At 40.3% G+C, this 21,453-nt stretch overlaps 5 protein-coding genes, 1 non-coding gene and 1 pseudogene across 7 annotated transcripts; 3 read left to right on the forward strand and 4 right to left on the reverse strand.

Annotated features, from left to right (window-relative positions):
- Window positions 1–3,226: 3,226 nt before the first annotated feature.
- On the reverse strand, window positions 3,227–3,842 carry LOC101304208. Its single transcript, XM_004304897.1, has 2 exons — window positions 3,468–3,842; window positions 3,227–3,353 (listed from the first exon to the last, which is right to left on the reverse strand). Exons 1-2 carry the CDS (start codon window positions 3,746–3,748, stop codon window positions 3,227–3,229), a joined length of 408 nt encoding a protein of 135 aa, XP_004304945.1. The 5' UTR covers window positions 3,749–3,842.
- Window positions 3,843–5,772: 1,930 nt separating this feature from the next.
- TRNAA-AGC lies at window positions 5,773–5,845 on the reverse strand. The gene has a single exon. It is a non-coding gene; the product is annotated as a tRNA-Ala (tRNA).
- Window positions 5,846–5,976: 131 nt separating this feature from the next.
- Window positions 5,977–8,739, forward strand: LOC101299780 (NADH dehydrogenase [ubiquinone] complex I, assembly factor 7-like). The gene is made up of 10 exons (XM_004302311.1): window positions 5,977–6,154; window positions 6,234–6,295; window positions 6,390–6,533; window positions 6,611–6,721; window positions 6,839–7,043; window positions 7,566–7,624; window positions 7,717–7,769; window positions 7,850–8,072; window positions 8,169–8,277; window positions 8,375–8,739. The coding sequence occupies exons 1-10, from the start codon at window positions 5,977–5,979 to the stop codon at window positions 8,635–8,637; spliced, it is 1,407 nt and encodes a 468-aa protein (XP_004302359.1). The 3' UTR covers window positions 8,638–8,739.
- A 298-nt stretch (window positions 8,740–9,037) lies between these two features.
- On the forward strand, window positions 9,038–9,974 carry LOC101300638 (thioredoxin H2-like). Its single transcript, XM_004302314.1, has 3 exons — window positions 9,038–9,257; window positions 9,344–9,466; window positions 9,587–9,974. The coding sequence occupies exons 1-3, from the start codon at window positions 9,114–9,116 to the stop codon at window positions 9,722–9,724; spliced, it is 405 nt and encodes a 134-aa protein (XP_004302362.1). The 5' UTR covers window positions 9,038–9,113; the 3' UTR covers window positions 9,725–9,974.
- A 168-nt stretch (window positions 9,975–10,142) lies between these two features.
- On the reverse strand, window positions 10,143–13,592 carry LOC101304497 (annotated as a pseudogene). Its single transcript, XR_185093.1, has 12 exons — window positions 13,449–13,592; window positions 12,586–12,741; window positions 12,324–12,503; window positions 12,000–12,206; window positions 11,798–11,917; window positions 11,577–11,696; window positions 11,460–11,541; window positions 11,190–11,351; window positions 10,901–11,086; window positions 10,617–10,802; window positions 10,355–10,534; window positions 10,143–10,269 (listed from the first exon to the last, which is right to left on the reverse strand). The product of XR_185093.1 is annotated as a plasma membrane ATPase 1-like (transcript).
- A 554-nt stretch (window positions 13,593–14,146) lies between these two features.
- On the forward strand, window positions 14,147–15,014 carry LOC101300360 (thioredoxin H2-like). Its single transcript, XM_004302313.1, has 3 exons — window positions 14,147–14,332; window positions 14,419–14,541; window positions 14,651–15,014. The coding sequence occupies exons 1-3, from the start codon at window positions 14,183–14,185 to the stop codon at window positions 14,777–14,779; spliced, it is 402 nt and encodes a 133-aa protein (XP_004302361.1). The 5' UTR covers window positions 14,147–14,182; the 3' UTR covers window positions 14,780–15,014.
- On the reverse strand, window positions 14,919–20,429 carry LOC101300070 (plasma membrane ATPase 1-like). The gene is made up of 20 exons (XM_004302312.1): window positions 20,376–20,429; window positions 20,166–20,285; window positions 19,927–20,025; window positions 19,654–19,791; window positions 19,362–19,496; window positions 19,100–19,279; window positions 18,776–18,982; window positions 18,574–18,693; window positions 18,353–18,472; window positions 18,082–18,204; window positions 17,889–17,993; window positions 17,489–17,798; window positions 17,158–17,396; window positions 17,030–17,062; window positions 16,855–16,936; window positions 16,586–16,746; window positions 16,298–16,483; window positions 16,017–16,199; window positions 15,758–15,936; window positions 14,919–15,671 (listed from the first exon to the last, which is right to left on the reverse strand). The coding sequence occupies exons 1-20, from the start codon at window positions 20,427–20,429 to the stop codon at window positions 15,575–15,577; spliced, it is 2,871 nt and encodes a 956-aa protein (XP_004302360.1). The 3' UTR covers window positions 14,919–15,574.
- Between the last annotated feature and the right edge of the window lie 1,024 nt (window positions 20,430–21,453).

The following is a 21,453-nucleotide window of genomic DNA, read 5'->3' on the forward strand; positions in this document are numbered from 1 at the left end:
TAATTTTTTTTTTTTTTGGGTCAATTCAAACTTAATTTCAATTCATGGATTATGTATATGGAAGGTCTAACCCTAACCCTGTGCCTATTTATTTGAAAATAGTAAAACGCATGGCTTAGTTGAAAATACCCATCAATTGTCTCTTTTTATTTGGTAAAAATAAGGAAACACCGGTGAAACTAACCCAAGCATACCTAAAAGTAAACAACTAAAGTCATACGTACGGTTGAGAAGACCAACGACTGTGCTGGGAAGTTGCTTCCTTTTTTCATTTTCTTTTTGAAAAGTGGGAAGTTGCTTCCTGTGATCTCGATATTTCTGAGTTTCCACTACTCACCTTCCAGGAATTGTCCTTCACATGTAATCAATCCCATATAAATGTTACAAACCCCGAATCCTTTAATTCCACACAACACAATCAAACACTTCATTTCTCGATCTTTCAGCAAACACTTCATTTCTCGATCTTTCAGTTAAGTTTCAACTCCTCTATCTTCTACCTAGCTATTTCTACACCAACTCAAACAAAATGACCAAGACAAAACCAACCCTCCCAACTAGCACCAACAGCTGCCACCCTCCTCCTACACATGTTGCTGCTCAATTCACTCTTAGCTTGCCGTCCGTTGTGTTCCTTAACCTCACAATAACAACCCTCACAACCATGTACCGCGCCTACCAGCACCGAGACATCACCTTGCTCGCTTTCCTCGTATTCGTCTACGCATCCTATTTCACCCTCCATAACTGTGTAGAGGTCTACAGCCGACTTCCCAAGGGCGAAAAGTCGACCAAGAAAGAGCTGCTGAGGTTCACTTTGTGGTTTTTGCCAACAGTAGTGTTTTTTGGATTTGCTCTTGAGTTTGGGACGTTCATGCCCGTGACTGTGGTTGTGCTAATGTACTGTCTCGCCATTGCTAGCAGCTCGTTGCTGTTCTATGCTCACTATATTCAGGATGATCAAAAGGGATATAATACTTGCGCTGATGATCAGAAGAAGAGTAGCAGCAACAAGCATGATCATGTACCAAGTGCCCAAAACATTGTGTAAAAGTGTAAAAAATGGAGATGTGGGTATCGATACCCGTACCTCTCGCATGGTAAGCGAGTGCTCTACCATCTAAGCTACATCCCCCATATTCGTTGTCCAAACCAAACAAGTATTTATCTACTACAAATTCTGTTCCAGATTAAAATTTGTTGATTTGACACATTAATAATGTTACAAATTAAGAAGAAAAAATTTCAGTTTACCCCTTAAATCTTTAGTGGCAAAATCAGTTCAGTCCTGTAACTTTTTTTTAAATAAGTTCGCCCCTTCAACTTTTGTAAACACATCAGTTAGGTCCAATTTTTGAATTTCCCTCAAAATATGACGTCACCAAAACTGTTGGAACTGACAAAGGGACCCATAATTCAACTTTATCCCCTCATTTTCAATAAAATGTCTGAAATTATGGGTCCCTTTGTCAGTTCCAACAGCTTTGGTGATGTCATATTTCGAGGGGAATTCAAAAATTGGACTGAACTGATTTTGCCACAAAAGATTTGGAGGGTAAACTGAATTTAATTTAATTAAAAATTTGCGACACTGTATGTCTTAAAGACTTCTAGCTAATAAACTTGTTGAGTAGCTAATAAACTTGTTGAGTAACAGACATAACTTATCCTCTCCTGCTTCTTCTCAATAGTTGCTGCTGTGTTCTACAGTTCTACCTTATCTTGGTCTCTTCATGATAATCCTCTTAGTCAGTTAACTGTACGATAACTATAGATAGGCTTAATGATCTTGTATTTGAATTTTGTAATTCCCTCTTCTTTCTGTTGTCAAGAGATAGACTCTAATCTCATGTAAAGTCTATCTCTACGATCAGTTGATGTATAGCGTCTATAAAAGACTATGAATGAACACAGCATGAGTGTGCTTCCCTTTACACTCATAATCAAAGTCTATTATTGAGCTTTATGGTTAATTCGGACAGGTATGGCCGGTCGTATGGGCACAGTTGAGGTTGTGCTGCTTATGTCTAAGATCATTACTAGTAGCGCCTCATCGTTCTACATCTTGACCTAGTAGTTCCTGACATCCATTTGATGCATCAAATAAACCTAAGAAGCTAACTTAAATTCGAAAACTAAATGACAATAATGTTCATAATTCTCAATGTATCAACATACATGCACAAGTGATCGATCAAAGTGTAAGAGACAACTGGTGTATATATGCAATGGTTCACTGAAGTTTCTCGATCGATCTCTATGTCATTTGACGTAACTTGTTAGTTTATCGAATCGATCAGGCTAATCTTCATTAGTGTTTCTTTAGTTTAATTCTATTATATATGCAAGTTCGATCAATATATACCTACCTTGTAAAGCAGGCTTAATTGGTTTTGAGAGAGGAAGATCGATATATTTTGGGTCTAATTGCTCTAGTAACTTGCTCTAAAGTAATATGTTCCTCTCCTAGTCAAAAGTCTAATTGTTATTAGATAAGGACCCGATCCCATACCTCATGGACTGAACTTTGAGAGATTATAACATGTGTTCCTTAGGTCATATACGTAGCAGTTTTAGCCGTCATTTTCTTATTGTACTCACTACTCCTGGTCTACAAATTTGTATTTCTCTAGAGAGAAAACTGTTATCACCAAACAAATGGTTAAAAACGTTAGAATGGAGCCATGGAGGTAATGTTTGAAAGTCGGATATGCAAAAACAACAAATTCAGTGTACAGTAAACTGATATAGCTCAATCAAATTAACTCACGGATTAATAATTTCCCAATTGACATCCACCGCCTAGAAACATTTGATTGATGACTAGGATATGTTTCTAGGCGATGGATGTCAATTGGGGAATTATTAATCCGCGATTTAATTTGATTGAGCTACATCAGTTTAAACCCTAGTAATGATCTTAGACATAAGCAGCACAACCTCAACTGTGCCCATACGACCGGCCATACCTGTCCTAATTAACCATAAAGCTCAACAGGTTTATTAGCTAGAAGTCTTAAGACGTACAGTACCGCAAATTCTTAATTTGTAACAATATTAATGTGTCAAATCAACAAAATTTTAATCTGGAACAGAATTTGTAGTAGATTTTTACTTGTTTGGTTTGGACAACGAATATGGGGATGTAGCTCAGATGATAGAGCGCTCTCTTAGCATGCGAGAGGTACGGGGATCGATACCCCGCATCTCCATTTTTAACACACTTTTACACAATGTTTTGGGCACTTGGTACATGATCATGCTTGTTGCTGCTACTCTTCTTCTGATCATCAGCGCAAGCATTATATCCCTTTTGAGCATCCTGAATATAGTGAGCATAGAACAGCAACGAGCTGCTAGCAATGGCGAGACAATACATTAGCACAACCACAGTCACGGGCATGAACGTCCCAAACTCAAGAGCAAATCCAAAAAACACTACTGTTGGCAAAAACCACAAAGTGAACCTCAGCAGCTCTTTCTTGGTCGACTTTTCGCCCTTGGGAAGTCGGCTGTAGACCTCTACACAGTTATGGAGGATGAAATAGGATGCGTAGACGAATGCGAGGAAAGCGAGCAAGGTGATGTCTCTGTGCTGGTAGGCGCGGTACATGGTTGTGAGGGTTGTTATTGTGAGGTTAAAGAACACAACGGACGGCAAGCTAAGAGTGAATTGAGCAGCAACATGTGTAGGAGAAGGGTGGCAGTTGTTGGTGCTGGTTGGGAGGGTTGGTTTTGTCTTGGTCATTTTGTTTGAGTTGGTGTAGAACTAGCTAGGTAGAAGATAGAGGAGTTGAAAAACTGAAAGAGAAATGATCGTAGTGTTTGATTGTGTTGTGTGCAATTAAAAGGTTCGGGGTTTGTACCATTTATATGGGATTATAATGTGAAGGACAATTCGTGGAAGGTGACTGGTGGAAACTCAGAAATATCGAGATCACAAGGAAGCAACTTCCCAGCACAGTCGTTGGTCTTTTCAAGGTAGTTTATTCTCAACCTTATGACTTTAGCTAGGCTTGGGTAGTTTCACCGGTGTTTCCTTATTTTTACCAAATAAAAAGAGACAATAGATGGCATCATCCGAAGTAATAGTGGTTTAGTTTCAACACGGTAAGTGCACGTTTGGTACCCGGTATTGGGTTAGACCTCCTTAATTTTTAAGACTGTCCTGCACTAGTGTGGACTGTCTTAAATTGTACTAATACTGGGCCACGTTTGGTGTTGCATGAGATTAGGAAAAAAAATTCTAAATTAGAGATGTCTCATGTTTGGTGATGCATTGGACTAGACTACTCTAAACATAACAATCTTAGTCTAACAATCTAAACAATCTTGGTCATCTAACAATAACAATCTAACATCTAACAATCTTGGTCATTGAAATTTTGACAAGGATTATACAAACAGACATTCTCTAAATGTCACAGTTCCAACAGCAAGATCAATAACATATTTCTTCCATCCATATCTAAAAGTAAAAAAATTGAATCAACCAACAATTCACCACAAACAAATAAGTGTATGAATAGACTTGCATGCCTTAGTTAACATTGATATCAGTAACATTTAGTCAGAATCAACATATTAAGAACCAAACAGTTAGTATTCCAATGTTTGTTTTGATAAACAAGCATCAAACAGATAACAATTCACCACAATTAAACTGAATCAACATTAAACTGATCAATTAATTATCAAAGAGAGAAATGAAGAAATAGATGGACATACCTGTTGACGAATCCGGGAAGAAGATGGCGGCGAGCTTGGCCTTGGAGGTGTCGACGACGCTGGTCAGAGGAGGTTGAGGACGGACCGGGTCTGGGAGACGAGGGTGCGGATTAGAGAGGAGGTTGAGGACGGGAGCGGATGCGGGTCTGGGAGCCGAGGGCGTGGACGGGAGGGGTTGCGGGTCTGGGAGCCAAGGGCGAGGGTCAAAGAGGAGGTTGAGGACGGGAGAGGGCGCGGGTCTGGGAGCCGAGGGCGAGGGTGGAGGAGGTTGAGGACAGGAGAGGGCACGGGTCTGGGAGCCGAGGGAGGGGGTGGAGGAGGTTGAGGACGGGAGAGGGCGCGGGTCTGGGAGCGGAGGGCGCGGAGCAGATGCGTATCTGGGAGATGATTGTGGAGGAGTTGTGGAGGAGGCGTAGAGAGGTTAGTGAGATTAGTGAGGTCTTATCTAAGGTAGGATTTTCGGAGTACCCACGATAACACCGGTTAAGGAGGAGAAATAAAAAAACCGGTCCTAGTTAAGCCCATTAATTTTAGTACCGAGAGAGACCAAACATGGAATTAGCTTTGTTTCACTCCTTATTTAAGACTGGCTTAGGTAGTACCGGGTACCAAACGTACCCTAAGTTTCTTGGTTCGGTCAAAGCACAAGTATGTTTTGTATGTTTAGGCATGAGTACGTATGACATATAAATCACTTAAATAACATTTTATTATAAGTGGGCATTTTCATTGATTAACCTATTGGTTGAATATCGAAAATAAATCTAATTTTATTATGTCCAATCGAGCAATTTTAAAATTAATATGTATGTAAGATCATAAAGAAGACACCTGATATAAGAATACCAGGCCCGCTCACCTGCGGGACATGAATTAAGGGACAAAAAAGGACGAAGTGATCCTAGCCGTCGATTTGAATCAAGGATAGAATTCGAATCAATCAACCTAGCCATGCAATGTTTTTACATGATCAAAATGATCGGTTTGATCATGTGACTTTGATTTCCTTTTTTTCTCCAAAAAATAAAAAAGAAATAACAGAAATGGAGATGCGGGGTATCGATCCCCGTACCTCTCGCATGCTAAGCGAGCGCTCTACCATCTGAGCTACATCCCCGAAGATGAAAACCCTCCTTTGTTTCCACTCATTACATACAAAACTACTAAATCCCATTCCATGTACCTACTTCAAATCGTTGGTTTCACTTCCACTCTCGCTTCCACTCTCGTCCTGCAAAGCATCACAAAATGTTGAGACGTCTACTTCTCCAAGCTTCCACTTCTCGTCGCCTTGCCGCTGCCCACTTCACCCCACCACACTCTCCTCCTCTGCTTCGTTGCCCATTTTCTTCTTCTTCTTCTTCACCCCAACAACCCCCCTCCACCACCATCTCCATCGACCGCTCCGACCTCTGCAATCCCGCCGGTAATTCCCACCTTCCCCTTTTAAACATTTCGAACTGCTTTTCATTATCGGGTTTGATTCAGTTTTTCTGTTATGGCAGAGCATTCCCATGAGCCTTGTTCCGACTCTGACCTCGTCAAGCACCTCAAAGGCATCATCAAGGTTCGATTCTTTTTCTTTTTTGTTCTTGTTTTTAATTCTGATAGGTTTAGCGGTGGTTCTTGGTATTTGAAAGTAAGTTTGATTTGTGTGTTAGTTTCGTGGCGGCCCAATCTCGGTGGCTGAGTATATGGAGGAGGTTCTGACGAACCCGAAAGCTGGGTTCTACATGAACCGGGATGTGTTTGGGGCCGGAGGTGATTTCATTACCTCTCCAGAAGTCAGCCAAATGTTTGGGGAGGTGGCTTTTCTTGCTCAGTGGTTTTTTATGATTGTGTTGATTTTCGATACGTAAATGATTCTTGATTTGATTTGTAGATGGTTGGTGTTTGGGCAATGTCTCTATGGGAGCAAATGGGGCAGCCAGGAAAAATCAACTTAGTAGAGCTAGGTCCGGGGAGGGGGACACTCATGGCCGACCTTCTTCGGGTATGGAAATGGCTCTCCCCTAGTCTCTCCTCGTTTGAGTTTCTTGTTTGATGCTATAGAAATGGAGATGCAATGATTTCATTTTTTTTTTTTTCTTTGCTTTCTTGTGCTGTGTAGGGTGTGTCGAAGTTTAAGAGCTTCACTGATTCGTTGCATGTACACATGGTGGAGTGCAGCCCTGCGTTACAGAAGCTCCAGCAACAGGCCCTCAAATGTGTAGATGAAGAGAGTGAGGCTGACACGGCCGATAAAAGGGCTGTCAGCACTTTGGCTAATGCTCCTGTGTCATGGCATGCCACATTGGACAAGGTTCCTTCAGGATGTGAGTGGTTTTATTATAATTGGTACTCCTAGAAATGAGCTTATTTCAATGGTGTTCGTCTTAGCAGTTGACTGATTGCGTACTTCTTTGCATATACTCTAGTTAGCTCTTCAAGTGAGGGTTGAGTTTTGATTTCCTTAAGACTATGTCATGAGAAGTAAATAGGACATGCATCAGATATCAGATATGTAGCAGATACTTATGTCTCTTTACTATTTAACACATGATTTTCACCTCACTGTCTGTTCAAATACTATAGCATGCTAATAGTAACTCAATTAACTCGACATGATTTATATCATACATATTAATGTTTAGTTTGTAACATAGTGATCATCTATAAGTTTAAGGTAACCATTACGCTCTTATCATGTGGCCATTCTGAAGCTAAATAACTTATTTTAAAAATTTGTTGCTATATTATTAGGATGGTGTATGGTATTAGAAGATTGAATATGACGGTTTCTTTTCTTCCCGGACAACTACAGTTGTTTACTATAACTTTCTTCACTGTCGTGCCAGTACCATCTATCATCATCGCCCATGAGTTTTATGATGCTTTACCAGTTCATCAATTTCAGGTTCGTATGGTCTTTTCTAACCTGTGTCTTCAAAATGATCATTCTCTGCATATCTTCTTATTCTTATCTCACTTACTAATCTTTCTTTGCAGAGGGCTTCTCGTGGCTGGTGTGAGAAAATGGTGGATGTTTCAGAAGATTCAAAGTAAGGATGTAACATTATGTCCAATACAATTAGTGTTTTTAAGAGAGATGGGTTATAAAATTGTTATAAACATTGTTTAGGTTCCGCTTTGTTCTTTCTTCACAGCCTACACCAGCAACACTTTATCTGGCGAAACGTTGCAAATGGGCTGGGATGGAAGAAATAAAGAAGCTTGATCATGTTGAGGTTTGCCCTGCATCAATGGAGTTAACTCAAAGTATCGCTGATAGAATTGCTTCTGATGGGGGTGGTGCTCTTGTAATTGATTATGGTCAGAATGGAGTAGTCTCTGATAGTCTGCAGGTCTGTTACCTTAACATTGCTAGTTCTGCTAGTCTTCTCAGATGTAAATCATGAGATCTTCTGCTACTTGCTAACTTTTGCAATGTCTTGTTTCAGGCAATTCGGAAACATAAATTTGTCGACATTCTAGATGATCCAGGATCTGCTGATCTCAGTGCATACGTTGATTTTGCTTCTATCAGGCACTCAGCCGAGGAAGCTTCAGGTGTCTCGTCGTGTTACTCTTAGAATCATATTTCTATTGATTGGTTGAACTGGAGGTTGAAAAATTGAATTTGTTGGTTTAATCTTAATGTCTACAGGAGATGTGTCTGTTCATGGCCCTATCACTCAGTCACAGTTCCTTGGGTCTCTTGGGATAAATTTCCGAGTGGAAGCATTATTACAGAACTGCACAGAGGAACAATTTGAATCTCTCAGGTCAGGGTACTGGCAACTGGTAGGAGAAGGTGAGGCTCCCTTCTGGGAGGGTCCTGACGAAAAAGTTCCCATCGGAATGGGTACCCGTTATTTGGTAATGGCTATTGTGAACAAGAAGCAAGGTGTTCCAGTTCCATTTCAGTGACTTTGAGAGCTGTAACATTTAGGTGAGATATGTTGCTTGTACATTAGACAAAAAAAAAAAAATTTAACACAAACTATAGCAACTTCAAGTTGAAGATTTTCATAATTTCAATTCCAAATTCATGTGCATTTTGTGATGCGCTAAGAAATATGAGGAAATGTCAAGCTCTGAATTTGCTTCTTGTTGTTGTTCCAGTTCTTGTAAAACTAGCTCCAAATAAATGCAAGTTCAAAGTTGATAGACATCATAAGACTGGACTCGATTAGCTGATGAGATTGAAGTCGTCGTTGGTTTTACAGTCGGATACGATCCGTAAATAAGTCGGATACCGGGGGGCAATAATGACTTTTAATCCTTAACGTAGAATAATAAAGTGGATGGCGTCCACAAACTAGAAACAGTGTTATCCACAAACTGTGAATTAGAATCGACTGTGTAGAGAGAGTGAAGAAGAAGAAGAAGAAAGAGAAGAAAGGATGGGATCGGTATTGTCATTCTTTTTAGGAGGGGACGCGGCGGCGGCATCGGAGGGGTCATCGGAGGGGTCTCTAGTGACGTCGTTTCACTCGGCAGCCAGGTGGCAGCTCCACTTGAATTCCATGAAGGAGAGCTCCCAACTGGTAGTTGTTCTTCTTCTCTAATTACTAATTGAGCTTCAAGATTTCTGAAATTAGGGATCTGAGTTTGAATTGCTGCCTATGTGAAGCTGGTGATCGATTTCTCGGCGTCGTGGTGCGGGCCCTGCAAGTTCATTGAGCCGGCCATCCACGCCATGGCGGAGAAGTTCACCGACGTTTACTTCGCCAAGATCGACGTCGACGAGCTATCTGTACGTTCAGTTTCACTCTATCCGTCATCGTGATTCGATATTTATAGTTTTGAGTTTTTTGATGATGCGATCAAGTTTGGATAGTGATTACTTGTTTTGTTTCGATTTGGTTGAAAACAGGAAGTGTCTCAACAGTTTGAGGTGCAGGCAATGCCGACGTTTGTGCTTTTGAAGAAGGGGAAGGAGGTGGATCGGGTTGTCGGTGCCAAGAAAGATGAACTTGAGAAGAAGGTTGAGAAGTTCCGTCACTCTGCATAAGCTAAGTTTTCATTTCAGTACTTATAAGTTTGTGATTTACTAATTGTTACCAATCATTGCTCAGATTTCTCGGGTTGATTCAAAAAAACTTATTATTGTTCTAGGATATTCTCTATGTGTGCCTTGGCCTTATGCCAATAGGATATGTAGTTAGACTAGATCTATGTATTCATATCCTTACCATATTGGTATTGTATAATTCCCTATATAAAGGGCTCCTATCAATGAATAAGATGATGATTCTCTTGCTATCTCTTTGTCTGTACACTTTATCCTTCATCACGTTATCAAATTCTAGTTTTGTTGTCAAGTGGCATTACTAATTTACTGTATAAGCATACTGCATACTTGTTACATGATTCTATGTTTAAATAAACACTATGTCCTACTGCAAACCATAAGCTAAATTAATCGCATCTTAGACAGTGTATGTTTGCTGAAGTGCATCGTAAACAGTGTATGATTGCTGAATTGTGTCGATGTCTAGGCCCTTCATCCTCACCACTGATTCGACATGCCCTTTCAGGGTGTTCAACTCCCTCAGCCTGCAAAAATGCCATGTTTTTGCCTATTCATCACACTCGTTATGTTTTGAAAGCTTCAATGAATAGAATATAGAAAATGTAATACCTGGTAATTTATGCTCGTCTTTTTGCCTCTTCAGCCATCTGATTAAGTTCTGTGTAAGAATTGCGTTCACCAAACTTTTTTGGTGTCCGGCAGTTGCAGACCATGGAGAGTCCTCTGGGCGTGTGCCCATCTGAGCTCCCTTTCTTCCTTTCTGAAATTCTTCTTTCTTGTGAAGGCAATCTGCAAAGCAAAGAATTGCAAATTAAAACTTGAACAGAGAGAGTAGTAAACTAGAGTGACAATGCTCCTATATCCTACATACCCTCTGCTCAAATACGAGATCATCCCAGGCTCTCCCACTCAGTGCGTATCGGATGATGAACTTGACGATATCAAGTGGAAGATAGAAGACGAGGTTATATAACCAAACAACACCAGCCCAACCCCACCCAATTCCCTCTATCGCAGCGAAACTCCAATCGGCATACACAGCGATAAGTGTAGCAATCTGCTCAGGATGGAGATTTAGCACTGATGATCTGATATTTTCAAAATATAATCAAAATATTCAAGTACCAATATAATAAAACCAAAACTTTCACTCACCAGCTGAGCAATAACAAAAGCTGCTACAAGTAAAAGACCAGGTCGCTCGAGGAAAGACCAACTACGTGCCCGGGTGACGAATATGAGAGCCTGACTGATGGTACTCACTTGCAGGTACACTGCAGCAGAAAGCTTCCTATAGTTGTCATTATCCTTTCTATGAAGGCTTGGAACCCCAAAGTGACGCTGGAAATGACAAAGGTAAGTGTTAGAGGAGAAACCAAGTCTAGAACACACCCATATAACATAATTAGCAATATCCACATAGGAACAAGAAAATCACACTTACAGGGAAGAAGTCTGTATCGTATGCTGCCCAAAAGAAAATGACCGTCATAACTGCTAAGTAACTACCCAGGATGATACCCGGTGGTAAAGATCTCCGCAAGTTTCCAACTGTCTGGCATAGGAGAGGGTTTCACTCTATCCTTTGAAATTGTCATTATAGTACCTGAAGAAATGCCATACATATGTTGGCATTCATGAAGTATTTAGGAAAGGTACATGTGTAAATTCATTGGAAACTCGAAGAAGTCATATGTAAAAGGTGAATACAAACCATCATTGAGAATAGCAATGATCAGAACCATGAAGGGTGGGAAGTCGAAGTGCCATGTGAGTGCCAGTAGCATGAAACCAAGCTGTCAGTAACATTGTTGGTATTGTGTCATCATACGTCCTTTGGATCGGCCAACATTCCCACAATAGCAGCATCTATTGCATCTTGATTTTCAATCCGGGATGCTCGAGCTGCCATTAGAACAACAGTATCTACGTCCACCCCTTTAACAAAGACCTAAACAAATAAATTCAAGAAAGAAGTTGGAACAGGTATTGCAATACAGCTATATAAGAAGGCTAAGAACCTAACAAGTAACAACTACAACACCAGCAAACCTCTAGAAGAGTCTTGTCAACTGTAAGCTTATTCAATGTCAGAGTCCCAGTTTTGTCACTGCAAAGAACATCCATGCCTGCCATTTCTTCAATTGCCGTCATCCGTTTAGTGATAGCACCCTGCAACATTTATATTAGCTCTAATTCTAACCTTCCTTGGCTTGACAAGCAAGTTGTAAATTGAGAAGTTACTGCAACTAACCTGCTCAGCCAACCAGTGGGAACCAATAGCCATTGTCACAGATAAAACTGTGGGCATGGCAATGGGAATTCCTCCGATAAGTAGCACAAGCAGGTTGTCAATACCAGGGCGGTAACTCCGGTGTTGTATTGGGTACATGACTATGATCTCTATGATCATTCCCACAGCGATGGAACATATACAGAAATTCCCAATTGCAGTCAAGACCTACATAGCATATGGAAAACAAGAGAAACTGAATCCGATTCCCACTATATCAAACTCTTCAGTTAAAGTTTATACTTTAGACTTGAGAGAAAATAAATCATCCTAGTGCAAGCATACCTGTTGAAAATGACCCTGTTGATTCGTGCTATCGACAAGGTGCGCAGCCTTGCCGAAAAAGGTATGAACACCAGTGGCAATGACCACCGCTTCAATCTCTCCTTGTTTGCATGTAGAACCAGAATACACACTGTCACCAGGGCTTTTGGTCACAGGAAGTGACTCACCTGTAAGTGATGACTTCAAAGACCAAATGCAAAGAATTAGACTAAACAGCTCCATTTAATCAAATAGTTTTGCGAAAGTGTGATTGCTAAAGCACCTGATCAATTTTCAATGGATCACCATCGAGGAGACGGGCATCTGCTGGAAGAATGTCTCCAAGTTTAATGCTGATTATGTCACCAGGAACAAGAATGGAGTAGTCTCTGATAGTCTGCAGGTCTGTTACCTTACCATTGCTAGTTCTGCTAGTCTTCTGAGTTGTGAGTCATGAGTTCTTCTGCTACTTCCTAACTTTTGCAATGTCTTGTTTCAGGCAATTCGGAAACATAAATTTGTTGACATTCTAGATGATCCAGGATCTACTGATTTCAGTGCCTACGTTGGTTTTGCTTCTATCAGGCACTCAGCCGAGGAAGCTTCAGGTGTCTCATCGTGTTACTCTTAGAATCATATTTCTATTGATTGGTTGAACTGGAGGTTGAAAAATTGAATGTGTTGGTTTAATCTTAATGTCTACAGGAGATGTGTCTGTTCATGGCCCTATCACTCAGTCTCAATTCCTTGGGTCTCTTGGGATAAATTTCCGAGTGGAAGCATTATTACAGAACTGCACAGAGGAACAATTTGAATCTCTCAGGTCAGGGTACTGGCAACTGGTAGGAGAAGGTGAGGTGTTAGAACCATCTCCATTACCTTGATACTAATCACCTAGTTATCGATGGATCACATGTAATGAAGCTCCATCCCTTTCAGCTATGCTGGCAGATCTGTTGCTATCATGACCACTTCAAACTGGTCCCCTTTTGTCTCCTAGAGTCTAGGACTCTTTTGGCTGAACTAGGTGGCATTAGTCCACATCTTCCCTTTATATTTGTACTTCCAAGCCATTGGCAGGATATCAATGAATTATGCATCTCTAAACTCCTTTCTCTTCTCTCCTCTCTGTAATTTCCTCCTAACCAGTTTGGTTCTACCATGAGGCTCCCTTCTGGGAGGGTCCTGACGAAAAAGTTCCCATCGGAATGGGTACCCGTTATTTGGTAATGGCTTATTGTGAACAAGAAGCAAAGTGACTTTGAGAGCTGTAGCATTTAGGTGAGACATGTTGCTTGTACATTAGCAAAAAAAAAAAAAAAAAAAAAAAAAAAAATTAACAAACTATAGCAACTTGAAGTTTTTCATAATCTCAATTCCAAATTCATGTGCATTTTGTGATGCGCCAAGAAATATGAGGAAATGTCAAGTTCTGAAATAACTTGGGTGACCAGCTATGGTCACTTATGAGTGACAAACATTAATAAAAGATGAACAAGTGTCAACAATAATCATAAACAAACATACCAAATATCCAAAACCTCATGTTATGTCCTTAAATTGCAGTTAAGTCTTCTAAAAATAAACACATATCTCATGTTCCCTTGTCACCGAAGTGAGAATCTTCCGGTTCTTGTAAAACTAGCACCAAATAAATGCAAGTTCGAAGTTGATAGACCGTCGTCGGTTACGGCCGGATACGATACGCTTAATGATTAACGTAGAATAGGATACGATACGTTTAATGATTAACGTAGAATAATAAAGTAGACGGCGTCGTTTTGGCAGGGCCAACTAGAAATAGTGTTGTCAACAAACTGTGAATTAGAATTGACTTTATAGAGAGAGTGAAGAAGAAGAAGAAAAAGAGAGAAGAAAGGATGGGATCGTTTCTGTCAAGCTTGCTTGGAGCAGGGCCGGCGGCGGCGGATGACTCGGCGGAGTCATCGGAGAAGTCTCGAGTGACGTCGTTTCACTCGGCTGCCAGGTGGCAGCTCCACTTGAAGGAATTCAAGGACACCTCCAAACTGGTACTTGTTCTTCTTCTCTAATTACTAATTGAGCTTCAAGACTTCTGAAATTAGGGATCTGAGTTTGAAATGCTGCCTATGTGAAGCTGGTGATCGATTTCTCGGCGTCGTGGTGCGGGCCCTGCAAGTTCATTGAGCCGGCCATCCACGCCATGGCGGAGAAGTTCACCGACGTTGACTTCGCCAAGATCGACGTCGACGAGCTATCTGTACGTTCAGTTTCACTCTATCGTCATCGTGATTCGATATTTATAAGTTTTTTGATGGTGCGATCAAGTTTGGATGTTGATTGTTTTGTTTCGATTTGGCTGAAAACAGGAAGTGTCTCAAGAGTTTGGGGTGCAGGCAATGCCGACCTTTGTGCTTTTGAAGAATGGGAAGGAGGTGGATCGGGTTGTTGGTGCCAAGAAAGATGAACTTGAGAAGAAGGTTGAGAAGCACCGCTGATTCTGAATAAAGCTAAGTTTTCATTTCACTACTTATAAGTTTGTGATTTACTAATTGTTACCGAAAATTGCTCAGATTTCTCGGTTTGATTCAAAAAAAACTTATTATCAAATTCTAGTTTTGTTGTTAAGTTTTGTATAAGTTTGTGATTTACTAATTGTTACCAGATTTCTCGGTTTGATTAAAAAAAAAAAACTTATTATAAGTTTTTGTGGCATTACTAATTTACTATAAGCCTCGTTTGGTAACATGGAAAAGAAATTCGTTCCTCAGTATTTCCCACGGGAAAGGAAAATTAGTGGGAAACTTATATTCCTTTCTGTTGTTTGCTGCAAACAACAAACGTTGGGAAATCAATGAGAAAACATGTGTTTGTTTCCATTTTGATGTTTGGTTTGTGCAAGGAAAGGAAACTAAGTTATATTGAAATCTCATTTATGTCCTCATATATATTAAAATATATAGTTAGACAAGTTTCATAGATAAAATTCTTAACAAAAAAATTCAGTAAGGATATAAATATATTTAAACTATGTAATTAATGCACATTTAATGTTGGGAAAGTAGAAAGGAAAGTGAATCCTTTGGAGGATGGAAGGACTGAATTTCCCACATATTTTCCTGTCTTAAAGGAAAGTTGTTTCTTTTCCATAGGAAAGTAACAACTTTCCTTTCCCAAGCCCTTAATTCCACGAAACACAAACGAGGATAAGCATACTGCATACTTGTTACATGATTCTATGTTTAAGCAAACACTATGTCCTACTGCAAACCATAAGCTAAATTAATCGCATCTTAGACAGTGTACGATTGCTGAATTGTGTCGATGTCCAGGCCCTTCATCCTCACCACTGATTCGACATGCCCCTTCAGGGTGCCGAACTCCCTCAGCCTGCAAAAATGCCATGTTTTTTGCCTCTTCATCACACTTGTTATGTTTTGAAAGCTTAAATGAATAGAATATAGAAAATGTAGTACCTGGCAATTTCTGCACGTCTTTTTGCCTCTTCAGCCATCTGATTAAGTTCTGTGTAAGAACTGCGTTCACCAAACTTTTTGCTGTCCGGCGGTTGCAGACCGTGGAGAGTCCTCTGCGCGTGTGCCCATCTAAGCTCCCTTTCTTCCTTTCCGAAATGCTTCTTTCTTGTGAAGGCAATCTGCAAAGCAAAGAATTGCAAATTAAAAATTAAACAGAAAGAGTAGTAAACTAGAGTGATAATGCTCCTATCCTACATACCCTCTGCTCAAATACGAGATCCCAGGCTCTCCCACTCAGTGCGTATCGGATGATGAACTTGAGGATATCAAGTGGAAGATAGAAGACGAGATTATATAACCAAACCACACCAGCCCAACCCCACCCAATTCCCTCTATCGCCGCGAAACTCCAATCGGCATAGACAGCAATGAGTGTAGCAATCTGCTCAGGATGGAGATTTAGCATTGATGAACTGATCTTTTCCCAATATAATCAAAATATTCAAGTACCAAAATAATAGTACCAAAACTTTCACTCACCAGCTGAGCAATAACAAAAGCTGCTACAAGTAAAAGACCAGGTCGCTCGAGAATAGACCAACTACGTGCCCGGGTGACGAATATGAGAGCCTGACTGATGGTACTCACTTGCAGGTACACTGCAGCAGCAAGCTTCCTATAGCTGTCATTATCCTTTCTATGAAGGCTTGGAACCCCAAAGTGACGCTGGAAATGACAAAGGTAAGTGTTAGAGAGAAACCAAGTCTAGAAAACACCCATATAACATAATTAGCAATATCCACATAGGAACAAGAAAATCACACTTACAGGGAAGAAGTCTGTATCGTATGCTGCCCAAAAGAAAATGACCGTCATAACTGCTAAGTAAGTACCCAGGATGATACCGGTGGCAAAGATCTCCGCTAGTTTCCAACTGTCTGGCATAGGAGAGGGTTTCACTCTATCCTTTGAAATTGTCATTATAGTACCTGAAGAAATGCCATACATATGTTGGCATTCATGAAGTATTTAGGAAAGGTACATGCGTAAATTCATTGGAAACTCCAAGAAGTCATATGTAAAAGGTGAATACAAACCATCATTGAGAATAGCAATGATCAGAACCATGAAGGGTGGAAAGTCGAAGTGCCATATGAGTGCCAGTAGCATGAAACCAAGCTGTCAAATACGAGATTAAGTAAACTCATGTCAATGTTGATTTTTCCATTACACAAGGAGCATAGCTTGCAAAGGTGCAAGATATCAACTAACCACAATACGGATTGTAATGGAAACAGCATATATCTGCAACAGAAACAGGTTAAGTTAATTACTTGATACGAGATGGTATTACCAGTCAAGTATTGATCGATTTTGGCACATTCTGAACCGAGGCTTACCGTGTAATTTTTCATTCTCTGGAATATTGCTCGACTAGTTAGTACAGCGCTTATGATGACACTAAGGCCAGGTTCTGTGAGTACAATGTCAGAAGCACTTCGAGCTGCATCAGTTGCATCAGCAACAGCTATGCCAATATCAGCTTTTTTAAGAGCAGGAGCATCATTAACTCCATCACCAGTCATCCCACATATATGTCCTTTTGCTTGCAAACGCTTCACAATCTCATACTTGTGCTCTGAAGCAATTTTTATGTCAGCTTAGCTTAGTAATAAACTATCTATCCCAGTTGAAGATAACTGAAAACTAAAGAGGAGTGGAAAAGAGTACCAGGGAAAACTCCAGCAAACCCATCAGCTTTTTCAATAAGCTCATCAACTGGCAAACCCGCAACTGATTCGTCCTTTTTCTGTCCCAAAAGAGCTGATGAAGGGTACATGTTTGTTCCCATACCGAGACGACGTCCTGTCTCCTTTGCTATTGCAAGCTGATCACCTGTAATCATCTTAACATTCACACCAAGATTCAATGCCCTCTGAATCGTCTCTGCACTGTCATGTCGAGGAGGATCAAACAAAGGCACCAGCGCAATGAATTGCCAAGGCCCTCCAAGGCTCTCCTTCCTTCCCTCTGGAACTTCCTGTTCATAGTTATAAAAGGAGGCAAATAAATAGCCATAAAGAACATAACATACAATATATACTAGACATGACAAGATAACTAACATTACCTGGTATGCTACTGCTAGGGATCTTAATCCTCGCTCTGCGTACTTATCAATCATAACATGAACTTTGCGTTCTAACTCTGATTTATTGTGCACAAGATTCAAAATCTAATAATCAAACCACAGGCATGAATTACTACAATTAGCTGGGAAATCATCAAACCAGACTATTTTATAGTAGCTGATCTTTTCATACCTGTTCTGGTGCACCTTTGCTGACACGATGCATTTTACCTTCAAGGTCAATATATGTAAGAGCTGTTCGCTTGTCAGTTGGGTTGAACGGAAGGAAGTGCACCTCTCGAATGTTGGCTCTCGCCTATTTGATAGTCCAAAGAAGAAATGAGTAGGCTTAGCACATGAAAAAACAGATACAGAAAGTCTAATACTGGAGAAAGTTCCGGTAACATTGTTGGTGAAATTCCGGTAACATTGTTGGTATTCACCAACAATGTGTGTCATCATACCTCCTTTGGATCGGCCAACATTCCCACAATAGCAGCATCTATTGCATCTTGATTTTCAATCCGGGATGCTCGAGCTGCCATTAGAACAACAGTATCTACGTCCACCCCTTTAACAAAGACCTAAACAAATAAATTCAAGAAAGAAGTTGGAACAGGTATTGCAATACAGCTATATAAGAAAGCTAAGAACCTAACAAGTAACAACTACAACACCAACAAACCTCTAAAAGAGTCTTGTCAACTGTAAGCTTATTCAATGTCAGAGTCCCAGTTTTGTCACTGCATAGAACATCCATGCCTGCCATTTCTTCAATTGCCGTCATCCGTTTAGTGATAGCACCCTGCAACATTTATATTAGCTCTAATTCTAACCTTCCTTGGCTTGACAAGCAAGTAGCAAATTGAGAAGTTACTGCAACTAACCTGCTCCGCCAACCGGTGGGAACCAATAGCCATTGTCACAGATAAAACTGTGGGCATGGCAATGGGAATTCCTCCAATAAGTAGCACAAGCAGGTTGTCAATACCAGGGCGGTAACTACGATGTTGTATTGGGTACATGACTATGATCTCTATGATCATTCCCACAGCGATGGAACATATACAGAAATTCCCAATTGCAGTCAAGACCTACATAGCATATGGAAAACAAGAGAAACTGAATCCGATTCCCACTATATCAAACTCTTCAGTTAAAGTTTATACTTTAGACTTGAGAGAAAATAAATCATCCTAGTGCAAGCATACCTGTTGAAAATGACCCTGTTGATTCGTGCTATCGACAAGGTGCGCAGCCTTGCCGAAAAAGGTATGAACACCAGTGGCAATGACCACCGCTTCAATCTCTCCTTGTTTGCATGTAGAACCAGAATACACACTGTCACCAGGGCTTTTGGTCACAGGAAGTGACTCACCTGTAAGTGATGACTTCAAAGACCAAATGCAAAGAATTAGACTAAACAGCTCCATTTAATCAAATAGTTTTGCGAAAGTGTGATTGCTAAAGCACCTGATCAATTTTCAATGGATCACCATCGAGGAGACGGGCATCTGCTGGAAGAATGTCTCCAAGTTTAATGCTGATTATATCACCAGGAACAAGAATGGAAGCATCCTCCTCGATCCACTTCCCATCTCGAAGAACCTAACCAACATTACAATCAGATAATGTGCTAAAACAGCCATGACATGCATGTTCATCAAGACTATAAAGTATAAAAGCTATATACAACTCTAAATAGCTACAGGGAGAAGATGAAAGCCAACACAACTACACAAGCATAGAATATTGGGTTAGAAACCTTGGCTGTGGGAGCGAGACGAGCCATGAGAGCAGCAGCAGCATTTCCAGCGTTGTTCTCTTCAATAAAACTTATAGTTGAATTGATGACAAGCAGAGTAATGATCCCTACAAAATCTTGCCAATCTGGAGGCTTTCCCTACAGAAGCCAAACCAACCAAATTCTGTTATTATTTCTTTCATTACAACTTCGGCTAGCAAAGAATATAGAAACAGCCAAAGTAATCACTAAAAAAGAAATGAAAAAAAAAAAAAAAAAAAAAAAACCTTAAACTCCTCCATTAGCTAGAGCAATGGCCATGATAGCTGCAGCTTCCATCACCCATGAGAGAGGGTTCCACATAAACCCTAAGAACTTCAAAACCTTACTTTCCTGTGGTATAAAACCAACCAAAACCCCCAAAGGTTCAAATATTAACAAGTAGTCTAGGCCAAATAATTCAACAAGAAACAAAGTTTTCTTCTAGACAGCTCCAAGGAATTAGGAAACATAGAAAACAAAAAAGGCAGTACCTTCTTCTCCTCAAGCTTGTTGTACCCAAAAAGGGCCAGCCTCTGCTGAGCAGCCTCAGATGTGAGTCCATGTTCGTCACACCTCAAGGTTAGGAATACCTCTTCAATAGGTACGTGCTCCTGAAACCAAACCAGTCACTTCAGAATTCAATTATGCAAAACCAACAAAACCTGAAAGAAAGAAAAAAAGGTGATACTCTATTTTGGTACCAAATCCACAGCCTCCTTCACCACCACCTCTAACCCTTCGGCTTTCTCATCCATCTCGGACCCTCTGCAAAAGTGCTCAGTGGTACAAAAATTACACAGAGAACCAGCTAGAGAGAAAATAGAGCACTCAAGTCTCTCTCGGTTACTGATGCAACTTTGTTTGTAGTTGGTTAGTCACTGAACATTCATAGCTTTTAAGCAAGCGGCAAGCGTTTATCAAGTATAGGGTACTTGGCGGCCACTGACTAGTGTGTTACATTCTTCCATTGTTGCATATAATAACTTATGGTTTTACAGGTGTTCGATGTTGTGTAGAAGCTACTAGTCTTGTTTGACGATGGAGAGCTTTTTTGGATGCTTAAGAAAAGAAATTCTTGTTCCGCAGCCTGGAGTTTACATTTCTTCTTATCTTTTTGTTACAGCACAGAGCGTATACCGATGTTGACGTGATGCTATTACTGTACTACCATTCATGATAGAAAGAATGGAAAACATCCAGATATGGTTCCCATGAAATCTTGGAACTTGGTCAAGATAATATTATGTGGCTCAGTGTATGAGTCACGCTCGTTTATTGGGGAATTCTTAACGTATCCAACTTTCGTGTTGTAAATTGCATATTTGGATTATCTGAGTCCAATAATATCTTTTCTTGCACAATTTGTTTTTGTAGTCCTAGCTAGTTGTGTTGTTAACTTGTTATGTCATTCTCATCCAATTACGACTTGCAATGAGAGTTTCAGACCACTCAAAAAACAAGAGAAATCCTCCACACGAGTCTTGACCTATTGAATACAAACATTGTAGCTCATCTCAATCCATGTCACTAGTTTGGTGACTGGTCTGAAACTCAACTTTGAGCACATCTCTTTGCAATTTGGTAGAATCACAGACGTACACAATAGCCAAAAAAATACCAAATGGGAATGAATATGGTGTGACATGTCTTTCATCAGTCGTTAGTAATGGTTATGGTTTCACCAATCACCCATTGCTCTCCAATTCTCTTCGTTAAGAAAACTACATATCACTATGGGAATGACTATCCTTTACATTCCATGGTGGGATTTTACACGAT

Source organism: Fragaria vesca, linkage group LG6 (assembly GCF_000184155.1).
Source record: "Fragaria vesca subsp. vesca linkage group LG6, FraVesHawaii_1.0, whole genome shotgun sequence".
Taxonomy (NCBI): domain Eukaryota; kingdom Viridiplantae; phylum Streptophyta; class Magnoliopsida; order Rosales; family Rosaceae; genus Fragaria; species Fragaria vesca.

Coding starts and splice junctions, on each gene's coding strand:
- LOC101300070 (XM_004302312.1), bottom strand. CDS start 20,429: ATGGATGAGAAAGCCGAAGGGTTAGAGGTGGTGGTGAAGGAGGCTGTG. Junction 20,026..20,165: donor ACAAGCTTGAGGAGAAGAAG/GTACTGCCTTTT, acceptor TTTATACCACAG/GAAAGTAAGGTTTTGAAGTT. Junction 15,937..16,016: donor ATCTCGTATTTGAGCAGAGG/GTATGTAGGATA, acceptor TTTGCTTTGCAG/ATTGCCTTCACAAGAAAGAA.
- LOC101304208 (XM_004304897.1), bottom strand. CDS start 3,748: ATGACCAAGACAAAACCAACCCTCCCAACCAGCACCAACAACTGCCAC. Junction 3,354..3,467: donor ACCAAGAAAGAGCTGCTGAG/GTTCACTTTGTG, acceptor CATTGCTAGCAG/CTCGTTGCTGTTCTATGCTC.
- LOC101300638 (XM_004302314.1), top strand. CDS start 9,114: ATGGGATCGGTATTGTCATTCTTTTTAGGAGGGGACGCGGCGGCGGCA. Junction 9,258..9,343: donor TGAAGGAGAGCTCCCAACTG/GTAGTTGTTCTT, acceptor GCCTATGTGAAG/CTGGTGATCGATTTCTCGGC. Junction 9,467..9,586: donor TCGACGTCGACGAGCTATCT/GTACGTTCAGTT, acceptor GGTTGAAAACAG/GAAGTGTCTCAACAGTTTGA.
- LOC101300360 (XM_004302313.1), top strand. CDS start 14,183: ATGGGATCGTTTCTGTCAAGCTTGCTTGGAGCAGGGCCGGCGGCGGCG. Junction 14,333..14,418: donor TCAAGGACACCTCCAAACTG/GTACTTGTTCTT, acceptor GCCTATGTGAAG/CTGGTGATCGATTTCTCGGC. Junction 14,542..14,650: donor TCGACGTCGACGAGCTATCT/GTACGTTCAGTT, acceptor GGCTGAAAACAG/GAAGTGTCTCAAGAGTTTGG.
- LOC101299780 (XM_004302311.1), top strand. CDS start 5,977: ATGTTGAGACGTCTACTTCTCCAAGCTTCCACTTCTCGTCGCCTTGCC. Junction 6,534..6,610: donor TCAGCCAAATGTTTGGGGAG/GTGGCTTTTCTT, acceptor TTTGATTTGTAG/ATGGTTGGTGTTTGGGCAAT. Junction 7,770..7,849: donor GATGTTTCAGAAGATTCAAA/GTAAGGATGTAA, acceptor AACATTGTTTAG/GTTCCGCTTTGTTCTTTCTT.